The sequence below is a fragment of the Orbicella franksi genome, chromosome 10 (genome assembly GCF_964199315.1).
Source record: "Orbicella franksi chromosome 10, jaOrbFran1.1, whole genome shotgun sequence".
NCBI lineage: Eukaryota > Metazoa > Cnidaria > Anthozoa > Scleractinia > Merulinidae > Orbicella > Orbicella franksi.
In genome coordinates this window covers 24,282,813-24,298,261 of record NC_138154.1, presented here as the reverse complement: position 1 = coordinate 24,298,261, position 15,449 = coordinate 24,282,813, and the positions used below count along the sequence as shown (strand labels likewise).

Here is a 15,449-nt window from a genome sequence, read left to right as displayed (position 1 = left end):
ATCGAACATTTATTACAGAAAGTTTCTTGTCGAGTAGATTTTTATGGCCGGAGTGCTTTCTAACCGTTCCTAGTTCGCTTTGCTTTACAAAACTGCAGTAGTAGTCAAAAAACCACAGAGCACTTTGTGGCCTATTGAAAACACCACAGAGCGCTTTGTGGCCTACTCAAAACACCACAGAGCGTTTTGTGACCTATTCAAAACACCACAAAGCGCTATGTGGTGTTTTATTTTGGGATTTAACATTGAAAACTGGATGGCTCGTTGACTCGCAAATATCTCACAGCTATTTTCTGAAATAATTTGGTTTTTCCAATTTTTCACACCACAAAGCGCTTTGTGGCCTATTCAAAACACCGCAAAGCGCTTTGTGGCCTATTCAAAACACCACAAAGCGCTTTGTGGCCTATTCAATACACCACAAAGCGCTTTGTGGTCATCATCGTAATCATAGCGATTCTGTCAGTGGAAATTACACTATGTGGACAAAACTGGCAGAGGGGCTCTTTTATTTTGACAGGGAGGTTGGCAAGATTTTCGCACCACCCCGCACATTAATTATGCATGCAATTTTTTGACTGACTCGTTCTTTTCACGATTGCTGTTTGAGTATGTGATAGTTTGAGATAGTTGTATGGCGCTGTACGGAAATCGTACCTGGAGGTTAGCCGAGTGCTCTTAAAGAAACCTCTGAAAGGAACCAATAGATTTTCGCAAACGTGCTGAGCAAGGTTATGTTGAACACTATTTCAGTTTTTGTTTTTAGAAAGAAATATCACCGAACCTCCTATATAAGATTTGATACCCTTAAAAGTACTCGTTATGGTTATCAGAGAGAGCACTGACTGCTAATGAGATTTGCATTCCTGGGATCGGCTGGAACTAGCTACAACGGGTGCGTGTTATTAACCGGGAGAGACGATGAAATGAAAGCAGAAGGTTGAAAATTAGGAATTCAGTGGTACCTCAACCTATCACTTGTTTCGGTTAGAGAATCTTAGAGGGATTTATTATGTTCATTGATTTATAGCTCTATTGTTAGTCCTCGTTTGTAGGCACACCCCTCAGGAATTTAGCATTGAACATGGAATGAAAGTTACGTCGGATACTGATATGGGTATTTCTTTTTTTAACAAGTCTATGGATCTCGCCGTAACATTGCAAGGCGAAGAACTCGACCAACGTTTTACCAACACGGACCTCATACTAGTTCAATAACATAATTCAGTTATGACAAAGAAGATTACAAATCTTTTTTTATTTATTTATGGCTAGACTGGAATTTATACAACTGGTGTTTTCATGAGCAGGTATAATTACCATTATCACAATCAACTGGAATCTTATAGATCTTTCTACACACGGGCGAACCAAAACAATCTGACTTGTGACCTTGAATTAATTGGCTTGAATTATCTGCAATGCTCACGTATGATACAAACCGTTGCTTTATCCAAACATTTTCGAAAATTATATTTTAGGGCATGTTTTTAGCCTGTGTTGTAAAACCACTATAATCTTGAGATTTGTATTGTTACAAAGGCAAAATAACCAAAGTTAGAATTAGTTTGAGAAATTCTATTTTTGACAGATAAATGCCTTTTGGACATACTAATATAATACTTATCATTGCATTTACAGTGGTGCACTTCTAACACAGACCACCAAACTAATTTTTTTTCATCATTTTTTGACATGTTTTCAACAACTTTCCTATGGCTTCCATTCAAATCTGGCAAATCCAAATTATGAAAAGAAATGTGAGAGGTGGAGTTGTTGACTGATCAACAGGTTACACGATGCTTGATATTTTCACCATTCATGCATTTTGATTAGCTTATTTAAACCAAGGAAGGTGGACACAGTTAGTCAGGCACCACTGTGGCTGGGTTCTTATTACAAAGATGAAAAGTTCTGTCACTCTTTTGTCCCTTAAATCTATATCCAACAGACTAGTCACAGGCAACACAGTGATTTGTGGTTCATTTAGTAAAAAAAAAAAGTAATGACATATTTTCTTCAGCCTTTGAGCTTGGGCTAATTTGAATAAGCTGTTGTAAATGTAGAACAATCAAAACAATTTCAGACTCATCCTCTATTTACTTAATTATTACGTATTAATACATCTGTTAAAGAAATCCTGATAAAAATTTAAAAAATCTACGAAATAAATGCTGATTTTATCACTGTCACTAAACTCATCCTCTATTAACTTTCTGTAGAGGTGTTCATCATCATTGTCTTGTTCTTCTTGCGCTTCCGCTTGTTCTTCTTGATCCTCTTGTCCTTCTTCTTCTTCTTCGTCTTCTTCTAACTCCCCCTCCTCCTCATCGATCATATCATGTAATACCTCCAGGTATGGTTTGGCCAGGCTATTAAAAATATGGAGAGGGATTTACTTCATCAATAGACACAACAATATTGTGGAAAACTGAAACTTTCTGTGAAGGGGCCTGTTACGGCTATTTCGTGTTTTCTTTGTGTCCTTTTTTGTTCCGTATGTTAATGTATTTTTTCACATTCTGCATGCTGTTTTTCTCGCGTCGTATGTAAATTTCGTTGCGTCTATATTTGTGTTATCCTTTCATGTTCGTTTAGTGCTAGTTTATCGTCCGGTACACTTGTATCTTCTTGGTTCCCTGAACCCCGTTGCCAGCATTTTGGTAAGCCGTTTAGTTTATCGTCTGTTTGTGTTTTCCTCTTAGTTTTCTGCCGTCTTCAGTTAGTTATTTGTAGTAATTCGTTTCATGTTTATCTTTAGGAATTTACCTTCCTCCTACGGAAAGTGAAATAAATTTGCTGGACTAATTGAAACTCGCTTTAAGTTGTGTCTGAAGTCGGCCCTTTGCCTCTTCAGGGCCCATTTCTTGAAACTTCCTGGCTATTCAAGGGCTTGTCAACTTACAAGGACCGTTTTCAGGCTGCTGTTTTGGGCCCAAAGCACCAAAATACCTAATGAAACTGAAATCAGTTTTTAAAAAGAGCATTGGAATTACAATCTAAAGTACAACAGTAATATTATTATAATTCAAATTATAAATATTCATACTGTATTTTGAAAGTGGAAGTTTTTTCACGAGGAATGTGAACGCCTTAAAGAGATCTTTTCCCGACTGTGCTATCCTGACGACCTTGTGCAGTCAATCATTCGCAGATTTATTGAATCAAAAGTGTCCGAGGATTCACATACTCGAGTGGCTGATAAAAGAGAAGCCCCAGTCAGAATCGTGTTGCCCTACAAGGACCAGGAATCTGCAAACGTAGTACGTAAACAGCTGGCTGACCTCAGTCGGAAGATCAACGCAGATATTAACCCAGTTTACACAAGTAGAAAGATCAAGGATGAAATTAAGGTCAGGGAAGACAAGCAGCCTCTTGTGAGTCAACAATGCGTGGTGTATTCATTTCAGTGTGGCCTGTGTGATGCAGGCTATGTCGGTTACACGTGCCGACACCTACACCAACGAATTGAAGAACACAAAGGATCGGCAATCGGAAACCACCTCAGAGAGCAGCACGATATGGAGCCAGAAGACATCGCACAGAGTTTTCGAATCTTAAGAAAGTGTCAGAACAAATTTGGCTACCTTATTTTTGAAATGTTTTTTTTATCAAAGAACTGAAACCAATGCTAAACAAACAGTGCGATTCAATTCGCGCCCAATTATTTGTTTAGAGCAATTCTTGCTAAGATTATTTTATTTTTCCATTGTATATTTTTAACACTTTTTCACATATTTTATCACATTTTAGCGTTCGCCACATTTTTATCTATTATAAGTTGTTTTTAACATATTTATGGCTATATGCTATTGTAGAAAATTTACTCACTTGAAAATGACCTCGTAGAGGTCGAAACGTCGTGACTTCTTAGCGCTAGTTTTTATTTCAAAATCGATTTCTAAGAAACTACTTATTAACATACTGTATTTCTATACCTAACTAAGAAAACCAGTTTTTGATTAATATGGTGCAAATGGACTTCTCTATAAACTCACTTCCTTCAACTTAATGTCTGCTAATTTTTCACGCAAATAGCAAACCACCAGTTGTGATTGCAGTTACCCGTCTCACTCTACATAGCAATTTTCAATTTGGTTTCAAAATTAACTTGCATTTGGGTTTGCATCACTGTGCTCTGTTTTGCATCCTGTACTTTCTTTGTTGCGTTGTTCGTAATATTGTTAATACTCTGGTTCTGGTTTCAAGGCACTTCAATGAAAACTGTTCAGAGATCACTTCCTTCCTGCATGAGATGAAGTAATAGTTCAAAGCACATGCCATTTTTGGCCTGGGACATTGATGGGGATTCCTGGACAGGCCCCCAGAGGAGCTCCCATCTGCTTTCAAAATTACATCATTAGCCTAGCAAAACTAGTGCCAGTCCTAAACCCCACATTAGAATTTAAAATCCTTAGAACTCATAGTCTTGTTGTTATTGGGATAAGATGTTCTAGGTTCCGAGCTACTGTGTCTGAAACACCTCACAAGATTAGAAGCCACAGATTTAGGAAAGCCATTCCCTAACAGAACGTTTTCATCATTGTTCTTTGTTTCTGAATGAGAGAGTCTATTTCACATATACGAGAAGCCTGGTGCAACAAGGCCTAACCCAAGTAATTTTGGCAAGTCAACGTACTTGACTAGAAAACAAGACATTCTGTCCAGTGTTTGTGTGATTCCTATAAATGTCAATGGATGTTCTTTTCAGAGAAATGTCCAGGAAATGGATCAAGCCATCTTCAAATTTGTTGACTGTAAAACATGTCAGATTTATTTGGTTTGTCCATCAACAGCATATCTTCAAAATAACGTCCATAAAACTACTCATTTATAAGGCCACTGTCAAGCATTTTACGAACAATATCATTTTTGAGTTCTGTCATGATAAAAAAAACAACAACAACGGCCTAATGAAGAACCCAACAAAATGCCATCAATTTGGTTGTCGAGTGCTCTCTTAATTAATTTGGTGTTAATCAATTTATTGTCATTAACTCCAAAGAAACCAATCTGAACAACTGTCAGGGCTTGCTGTCAGGGCTTGCAAACTCCAGTTCCTCTTAGAGTGAAAACAAGGTGTTTTCCTTCCACATCTACATGGGAGAGTATCATAATTTATGTGGGTGGTGGTGGTGTATCGAGTTGTGTTTGACAAACCCTTTTCATTTTTTTTGTTTCTACATATAGCAATATAAAGGAACTGTTTTTTAACTGTTTAATAGCAAACCACTTTATTTTTAAAAAGTGCCTGTTATTTTTAGTTAAAGTTAATTTGGCTAACAATTCCTTTCTATTTAAATGTATGTTGCTTGAAAACTGTGATCTGGTGGCCCTAGATGCAATTTGAGTTTTTCTGTAATTTTGAAAAGTCAAGCCCCACTGTTTGTTATTAATATTGTATCAAAAGGATAACACCATTCTTATCATGGTTATTCTATTGATTCCATTTCATCATTACTTAAGGTGGTTCTGCAGTTATTGTGGGCACACTACCCCATGTCAAAGTTTGCAACATAAATTTTGGGGCTTTGAAGTGTTGGCTAAGAAATTTTGGGAAATATTTTGTGTTTCACTCGGTGATAATGTTACTTAATTCCATTTACTGGGGAAAATATTTTTATTCTCACTGGTGTTTGACTGGACCCCATTTTTTGGACAACAACACTACCAGTAAAAAAAATTTTGCTGGCATACTTTTACTCAATTTCTGGAACCAGCTTATTCTGACTTAATACAAACCATGCCCAAGTTTTGGGGAAATCATTTGAGCAGAAGTTCAGAAGTATTAACTTAAAGGTCAAATACATGTAAACTCAACTCTAACATTCACTGAAAGTTTCTACAATTGACTCTCATTTCCAAAACAAGCCATGAACCCAAATTTTGTGAGAAGCTTGCCCCAAAGCTTGCTAAATAAAAGTGGCTAGTCAATTAGTGATCGTGCAAACCATAAAAAGCATTAATCCCTAGTTCTTAAAATACTATAAAATGCTTGATAACCTCATTGAATTTTCAAAGATGCATTTTGCAACAGTATTTGGAAATAACTTTTGTGTCAAAGTCTTTCCACACAAATTGTACGGTACGGCAACATTTTGGCTATAAGTTTTACTGTTGTGACTCAAAAAGAAATGGGGCACTGTTGTCAGGATTGTAAGCTACTCCCCGACTGATCTCTGGTGAGGAAGAGAAGCAGTTTTATTAATCTATGATTACAAATACAAAATAGGCACTACAGGTACAGGCTGAGCCATCTTTTTGCCATTCCTTAATATGTAGTTAAAAAGACAATTATTAATAATAACAATAATAATAAATAAAAATAGCAATAAAAACAACAACGATGACAACAAAAATAATAACAATAATATTAATGATAATGATGTGCTTCTGGGCATGAATTATGTTTTCATTCATGACAGTTGGTTCATTGTATTTGACCAGTAAAAGTGCTTCACTGGGTCTATTTGTTAGAAAAGTGGAGTCTCATCAAAATGTGTGGGCACAGTTCGTGGATGTTTAAAATCTTGTGAGGGTTGTGCTCTATGACTGATTAATCACCCAATGAATCACTGTTGCAACACCAAAACAAGAAGGCAAGTTTATAAAAAAGTTGAGCATTTCTGCAAGTTGAAATTTTCTCGTGAGTGCTAATGGGCAACAAAAGTCTACCAGGTAGGCAACTAAAAAGACACACAGGGAACCAACAAAAACAGAACTAGTTGCCCAAAGGGCAAATTAGCAAGAAAGTTAGTGTCGAACACTGCATTAATAGCCGTCAAGCTCATTCTAAGAGCTTTGCGGCGTCCAAAAGTTTTCTTTACTCTGCCTCCTCGACTCCTCAACCTCTCTTAATTCATTTATGTTTGTTGTGCCCCAAACCATTGCAGGAAAGAAAGTGAGTGCTTTGCAGGCTGTAAGTATACATGTAGAATACAGTAGGGGCAATTGTACATGTATGGTTTACCAGTTTTGTCATTTAAGTTAAGGTTGTCATTTGCTAACACAGAAAGCTCAACTTCCTACAAGCTGTCTTGTTCACAGCTTTTGGGGTTTTAAATAAGAGTCACAACAAAGAATAGAAAAATATGTGCACTGTGACTAATGCTTGAGTAACTACATATGATATGCAAATATCTTCTGTGTAACATGCAGCAAAAATTGCTTGTATCACTACAATACATCTATACCTTAACCTATAATATACCACAGAACCTCCCAAACTACCAGTAAGTTGAGACTTTTATTTTATATCAATTTTAAAAACGAAATTATTTTGTTCTAGTGGGGACAATGGGTTGTTGACTAGTTTGATGGATACACAAGAATAATAAGCTGTGCATTAACGTGGTACTGTATAATCACTTCTTCCTTAAGATTTTGAAACTCCATCTACTAAACACTCCCTGCGCTAAATTTTAAGCCTTCATAGCAGGGATGAAAAGGAATTAAAAGCTAGAAACTGGCTAATTTATCCAGGTGCGAAGAAGATGGGTTTTGAAAAATAGTTGGCCTTCTCTAACACATAATAGTTGGCTTTCTCTAATACATAAAAGTTGGCTTCCTCTAACACATTTGGTTTGCAATGTTCTTCTTAGTATTGCTGGAGTACTTAGTGTACAAGAAAAAACTCATAAGCTAACCAGATATTGAAGTATAATATGAGGACATAAGCCCTAAAATTCTTGAGAAAGTGCTGCCATTACAGTTAAGACCCAATTACGTACAGGTAACAAAAAAATGAATTATTTTGGCAAGACACAACTCTAAAAAAGTTATCAATGCGTGGCAACTGATACATATCATGGTAAGGGCTGATGCTCACCATCCCTAGTTCCTTCTCTACTATGACTTTCTTCGGTTTGTGCATGTTTTCCCTCATCCAACCCATGATGATCATCCATTACTGCAAAAACAGAAATTCAAAGCATTATTGTTAAACACAAAATCACACAAATGCAATTATATTTTAAGTTACACTGACTGTTTTGAAATAACATACATGTACAGCCTTGTAGATTAAAAGCTGTTCCTCAGTAAAGGGAAATTTAAAAGAAAACAAAATTCAATCAGAAACAACTGCAAGAGTATGACTATCTTATCAAGACCTACGTTTTTAAAGTCTATTTCAACTGACAATGAAACCAAAACAGAACAGACTGAATCTCTAGTGGCAAAGTTTAGCTGGTGAGAACTACATCTTATTATATGGCTAGCTCCGTGAGCAGGCAAGATGAATCAAATCCTGCGCTGTGATTGGCTACCCGAGCGGGCAAGATGGAGCTATCTTGCCCGCTCGGGACTACCTGCCGTGTCCCGCAAGAAAAATTTCCCCGAAAGCCATATAATAAATCCTTTATTGACCAAGCTTGTTCGTTCAAGATGGCTGGATATTGGCCTCGTTCTTTTTTTGCGAGTTTATGGACCTCAACTCCGTCTCGGTCCATAAACTCGCAAAAAATGAACTTGGACAATATCCAGCCATCTTGACCTCACACTTGGTCAATAACCCATATATATTTACCAAGAGATAAAAGACATCCTTGAGAATAAAAATACAAGTAGATAAACAAACCGTTTTCTCCTTCTTTAATTGTTTTTACATTAAAAGAACAAAAAAAACCCAAGTATCCAAAAACATGAATAAATTCTCCAGAAGATAACAAGAATGGCAATGTTCCTCACACAAGAGCTGGCACAAAGAGATAATGGCAATGCCACCTAATGAAGACATGACAAGGTATTGGCATGTATCCCTATTTAAACGATAGAGAGTTTCTGTCGAGGAACTATCGGTTGATAGTTGCCCCATGGAAATTTGATGTTCTTAAAACAAATATGCTAGTCCGAGACATAAACACTCTATTGTCTTTATCGTTCACCACTAAATTTTCTTCCGCGCGCCAGTTCAAAATTCATATTGAATTATTTTCAACTTTTTTAGATGAAAGCCATGGAAGGTCGTTGAAGCCAAATGTAAAATTTGAAAAAGAAAACAGACAAAAACCCACTTAATATATTTCAATTGTCTACTTTCTGTAAGCCCGCTTCTTTACAGAAACATTTACACGGACGAGTACTATCCATCCAGGTATTTTCCTCAGACAGGCACTATGGGCTGATAGCGTCTCTCCACGGATGAACACTATTGCGTCATGTGATCAATTTAAACCAATAAGAATCGGAGAAAATTCAGTGGTGAACTATAATATGTACTAATTGGACCAGCTGTATAGAAAGGGAAACCTAGGCAAGCACTTCTTGAAGCAGCCTCACATGATGACTATACACACTGCGTGTCTACAAAACACTGCTTCGTAACAAACAGCTTAAAGGTAGCAAGTCAACAACAGAGGAAAAGAAGAACAGAAGGACAAACAACCCTGACCTTAACTGGTGATTCCTTAGCACTATATTGCGAACGCTTCAAGCGCAGAATTTTACACTTATTCAATAGCATCAAAAACAAAATCATTACTCATGGATTGTATGTTATTTGGATTATTTTCGATTCTTTTGCATAAGTTGTTTATTATGTTGTTCCTTACGCTCAAAAATTCATGCATGCCTATCAAAGTTCATCAAAAAACTGTACCTTCCAGCCACCGCAAAATGTAATGCGGAGTGATAAAATAAATGAATAGTACTATTTAAAAGACCTGGCAAAATAGGGTAAGACTGGTACATCATATCTCTTTTGCAAGCATGGTGACCTATTTTAATTTATTTTTAGAGACTGTGCTTGGTAGGAAACATTCAGGAAAATGTATTGTGCATTTGTTTTCATGATTGTGCCCAGGAGATTACTTTTAAGCTTACTTTAACATCGGTAGAAATCATTCCCAATACTGATAGAAGCAAAGAAATACCAGACAAAATAAAGGCTCGAAAGTTCAAACTGTCACAAGAATGGTAAACTCGATTTCTTGACATCCTGAACTAAACTCAAATTTCTTGAACTGTAACCAATTTTAATCCTTGCAATCCTGCACATTATTTCGAAACTACTGTTTTTGCTTTGCTCTATAGCATTTTTATCCAACTAAGCTGTATATTTGGTGGCATTTGGCGATACAAGGTGGTAATAAGTTGAGTGAAAATTTGCTCTGTCTGCACGACAGCGTTTCTTTATGCCCGTGACGGAGGTAGATCTTAATTGCAAAATTCAAAACACAACAGTGTGGACTATACAAACTAGTGCCAGCTTAGTTCGTGCCGCTTGAAAGCAACACGATCAACAAAACTTAGATTGCTGATGAACATGTCGAAATGGCTTCGTAGACTTGAGCCATATAAATTGCTCACTCCATTTCTACAAACAACATAATACAATACACTACACTTCACAAAGCTTCTTACCAACAATATTAGGCTTCAAAGTCAGCTGTAAATGTGTTTCGGAACATGCAGAAAGATCCGGCAAAACACCCTCACGATAAAAGTCACAATCGATAGGTTTCGAGCTTTCAACTGGCAAACACCGTCCCGTCCCCTAGTAAAATAATCTCAGAGGACACGATCACAACGCATTTTCATTGGAAGAAACAACAACACATACAATTGGTCGAAAGGTGTTAGACATGTCTGCCACGTAGGACGAAAGTGCAACGCTACACGGGTAAACCATGAACCGCGCTCGGCCCATGGCCGCGCGGTTAATTATCGGTAATTGTTGACAGAGGGTCCCCTATACTTTTTTCGTGACGCGTGAATGGGCATTTTTGCTTTGCGTGAAACGTGAATTAGGATTTATTTTTTCCGTGATTCGTAAAAATATCTTAGCTACACTTTTCCGTCCTCGGGAAACTGGTTTTTGATTTTTTTTCCATGATCCGTGAAATATGCATTTACTTGCGCCTGATTTGTGAACCAGCGACTTTTGCGGGAATAATTTTTCACTTTTTTGGAGATTTTAGCGTCATAAAGCTCGTAAACTTGTTCAGAAGTGTTTTTAAAAGTTAGTAGGCTAGCGTCTTCAAGTAGCTCTACAGACAAAACGGTTACAGAAAGTTTCCTAGCTACTCTAGGTTACGCATTGAAGAGAGTGCCACTCAATTCTGTAGTTTGTGCGTCGATAGTTTTTAGCAATATGAAAGCTGGTTAATTACTATTACGGCAGTCCACAGTTTATGTTTATGTTCAGAGTTAATGTGCTTCGCGTAGGCAGGCATTCATTACAGGGACACCATGTACTTGAGCGCAAAACAATGTGGGGATTTTTTTGTGTTTCGTCATTAAAAAAATCTTTAACATGATTGTCGAACTTGTTTTCAAATATCCACAAGGTTTATTTCTAATTTTTAAAGGTATGCAAACTAGAGATGATTGTATATTGTAAGGTCGATTAAAGGAACAATAATGTGACCATAGTGTACGCAACCCGGCACACTGTTTCTCTCTGTGTGTTTCTTTTTGTGTGTGTAGTTGGGAGGGGGGGGGTTAAGCAAGAGACCATAGGTTAAGGGATGAGGGGGGGGGGGAAGGGGCTATAAAAGAAACCCTTGGTATCTGGATAAGGCTAGGGGGCTATAAAAAGAGACAGTAGTCTCAAGTTATTTTAGTGGGTCCCTTATATGTATAATAATTTTGACCACTTCCCTTACGGATATAAAGTTTAAACGCATCAGACTTCCAGCGACCAAGAGCCCTGATTTGGGAATCAGAGAAACCTAGGTCAGCAGCATGACAAGCAGCACCGATGCGAAAGCTGTGACTTTTGTATCGGCTTGAGTCGAGAGAACAAAAAGATAAACAAGAGCGCAGTTGAGCGTTGAACTGGGTGACAGTAACAGGACGATTGTGTAAGCAAAAAAGTGGACCTGGTGAGAAAAGTCTTACTTTGCAATACTCGAGCATCGCCTGTACTGGGCAAAAGGGCGAAGCAGAATCGCGTGTTATAATAATGTCCACAGGCCGATTGTTCGTGTTATGTTTAAAGTGACAGATTGTTATCTTTAAGGATTATATGCAACCGTCCTTTGATAAAAATGACAGCGACTCAAATTGCACAACTGCATTGCCGCACTCAGGGCTCTTGCTCGCTAGTTCTCCTATGCGGAAAAAACCGTAAAAAGCTGTCAGGAACATAGCCTTGAAAAGTGTACGCTGAACTGCCGAAGAGTTGGTGTGCTGTAGTGAACGCACAAGCTGGGAAAGAACAGGTTTCGTGATAGGAAGTCTGGTATCAGGTGACCTTTGTTTACTGACCGCAGTCAAAAGTTTTTGAATCAAAAGTGTCTTAGTTGGGTCAGGTAATTCCTCCATTTTGTGAACCTAGCTGATGGCTGATAGATAAGAGGTAATTGTAGACGCGGCCAATTTGCGTGCGCGGAGATATGATATAAAAAGCGCAATTGCGGTTGGAGGAATCGGAAGTTGAAATGAATAAGGGCACACGAATTGGTGGTAAAAGTCACGAAAAACTTTCCAAGCTCGGGAATACAACTTTTGTGATCCCATGGACAGGGCCGAGGAAAGCAGATCGTTCAGGGAAGCGACCAGCTCTTCGGCAGAAGGCTGACTGGCACTTGAGTCGGCATTTCGTCCGCCTCTGGAAAAATTTGTTTGAACTGTTTCACCTGCAAGCGGGATAAAAAATCAGCACGAGAATTGTGTATACCCGCTATATGTCGCGCCCGAAATAGAATGTTGTACTCCAGCGAAGTAAGGACTAAATCCCTGACAAATAACATAATGAGCTTATTCTTTGAAGTTTGCCGGTTGATAACTTCAACTAGCGCTGAATTATCGGCCATGCTCGGCCCCCAAATATGCAAGGCAATGATGATGGGAAAAAATTCGAGGAAGGTAATATTTAAGGAACTCCATGACTCAGGCCACGAGCCATAAAACCATTTTCGACCGAAAACTGCGCCATAGCCTTTTGAACCGGCTGCGTCAGTGAAAAGCTCGAGCGAGGTGGAGGTAACCCATAGGTCATCTAAAAAGAAAGCACGCCCATTGAAACCCGCTAGAAATTGCATCCAAACCTGTAAGTCGGCTTTAACGTCTTTGTTTAAACGGATACGGTGGTATGGGCGCTGTAGACCTATCGTGAGGTCAATAAGACGACGTAAAAAAGCTCGGCCTGGTAAGATAACTGAGCACGTAAAATTCAGGAGGCCGATGAGTGATTGGAGCTCCTAAAGTGTAACCTTCCGGCGTGAATAAAACATGGATAACAAAGTGTGGCATTTCTGAAGCTTATCCTCTGGGAGCCTAGCCTCTTGTAAAACAGAGTCTAGCGTAATACCCGCGAACTGCAGCACCGTATTTGGCCCAACGGTTTTTTCCTCGGCGATAGGGACGCCAAGGAATTTACACATTCCTAGGAAGTTATTAAGATCTGACTGACATTTTTCGGCAGATTCCGCGATAAATAAAAAGTCGTCGAGTATATGCAGTACGCTTGAGGCCCCCAGACGATGAATGGCTATCCATTCGAGAGCGGTGCTAAAAGCTTCAAAAATGGCACATGAAGAAGAACAACCCATTGGGAGACAGTGATCATAGTAATAAAGGTTCTCCCATTTCATACCCAGCAAGGGGTGATCGTCAGGATGGACTGGGATAATCCTAAAAGCCGACTTTATGTCGGTTTTAGCCATGAAACAGCCCTTGCCTGTACGTTTCAGAGCGGAAATAGCGTCGTTGATTGTTGCGTACGACACCGAAGAAAATTCGCTAGGGATAAAGTCATTTACAGAGAAACCTCGGGGAAACGACAAATGATGAATTAGTCTAAATTCTGAGGGATTTTTCTTGGGAACTATACCTAAAGGTGAGCAAAACATGTCTGGGAAAGGAGGGTTGTGAAAAGGACCCGCTATACGGCCGGCGGTAATTTCTTTGTTTAGTTTATCGCGAACAATGTCCGGTTGGGCAAGGGCGCTCTTTAAATTAGGAGGTGCAAAAACTCGCCTCTCGCCCTCGAAATGTACGCGAAAACCAAAATTAAAGCCTCGAAGTAAGTAATCTTTTAAAGGGAAGGGATAGCCATTTAAAAGGCCCTCAAGCTGATCTGCCTTTACGGGAGTCATCGGCTGTGGAGTTCTGCGGGGGAGGATGGGAGGTTGGCCGTGGACTAGCGCGTTTTTGACCCTCGGCGTTACAGCGAGTGGCAGGATGCTTTGCCCCGCATTTGAAGCACTTATGGTCGAATTTGCATCCACCCCCGCAGAAGCGACCGGCTTGAAACGCCCAAGAGGTACCTTTCGGAAATGGCGACTGACTGGATCGGGGTCGACTATTGTTGGGCCGGTCGCCGTTAGATGGGGTTTGTCGGCCACGAAATGTCACCTTTAGCCATAGTTCCCAATGCACTGCGTCCCAAGGATACTTGTTAGGAGCAGTTTGCCGGAGGAGGCGAAATTGCTCGTCGTAAAAGAGCCAATCGCCAGACTTAGCGGCAATGTCTCTTACGATTTCGCAGTATTTCATCAGTTTGGGTGCCTCATTAGGAAACCTAACAACGTAAATCGCTACGAAAGTATGAAATGCCGATATCCATTGATTAATGGTAGTGACCTTTTTCGTAGTCTTACAAGGCTTGAGAGTAAGATGAGCCCCCGAGCTGAGAGAGGAGGTATTGACTGACAAAGAATAACGGTCAGGACTAGGGGATACTGAAAGTAAAAGACTGAAATCTACAAACTCGTTAGCCCAGACTCGAGCCTTGACCTTATCAGTAACGTTGCCTCCCAGCTCGAGGGCAATACTGGAAAATACTAGCTTCTCTGAATAGTCTAGAGAAGAAGAGCCAGAGGAGCTGGGCTCATGAGTACCTTTGTCTGGCGATGTGAGAAGGGCCAACTGCTCGGAGACCGCCTCTTCGACCGTCATGGCGGTGCTCGCACCCTCACTTGCAGGAGGCTCGTCAGTCGGCGAATTTGGAGTCTTCATTGCAGCTTGAACGGCGCTGGTCACAGCGGTCGTAAGGGTTGCCGTTAGGGCCGCCATACCTACAGTGGAAGCGGTCGCAGGTGGGACCACCGTTGCTGTCGAGACCGAAGGAGTGGCACGAACACGTTTGGGTCGACCGCGAGAGGCGCTGGCAGATTGGCGTTTACGAGAAGACATAGCTTTACAGAGAGTGTAATTAAATAAAATTAGACTTCGTGATTGAACAAAGAGGAGTTCATGCAGCTACCTTTGTTAAACGAGAAGGGCTGAACTAAAATGCCGATGCGCGACGCGAAGGGCAGACGTGATAGGCCCATAATTAAAACTGTAGCTAGTCGATAAGCAAGTCAAAGCCAGGTTCCGAATATACAAGAAAGAAAATGGCGAGGACAGTAACCAAGTGCAATTGGGCACGCGGAACGCGGCCGGAAAGGGTTGTACACTTAAATGGCAACGTCCTGCTCTCATGATAGAAGTATTTTCTGCGTCAGATAAGGGGGCAAAATTAATGAATGGCAGGAAATACAACTTCCATCAAAATCGAG

General features: G+C 39.6%; 2 protein-coding genes and 1 pseudogene across 2 annotated transcripts in view; 1 reads left to right on the top strand and 2 right to left on the bottom strand.

The window, feature by feature from the left end:
* The window catches only part of LOC145499550 (uncharacterized), a 96,557-nt gene that overhangs the window by 26,739 nt on the left and 54,369 nt on the right, over positions 1 to 15,449 (top strand). The gene's annotated exons all lie outside the window — the stretch shown is intronic.
* Positions 12,287 to 13,796, bottom strand: LOC145499485 (uncharacterized; annotated as a pseudogene).
* Positions 14,013 to 15,431, bottom strand: LOC145499486 (uncharacterized). Its single transcript, XM_081479002.1, has one exon. The coding sequence runs from the start codon at positions 15,079 to 15,081 to the stop codon at positions 14,014 to 14,016; it is 1,068 nt and encodes a 355-aa protein (XP_081335128.1). The 5' UTR covers positions 15,082 to 15,431; the 3' UTR covers position 14,013.

Bases quoted from the DNA above. Each gene is read 5' to 3' on its own strand.
- LOC145499486 (XM_081479002.1), bottom strand. From the start codon at position 15,081: ATGTCTTCTCGTAAACGCCAATCTGCCAGCGCCTCTCGCGGTCGACCC.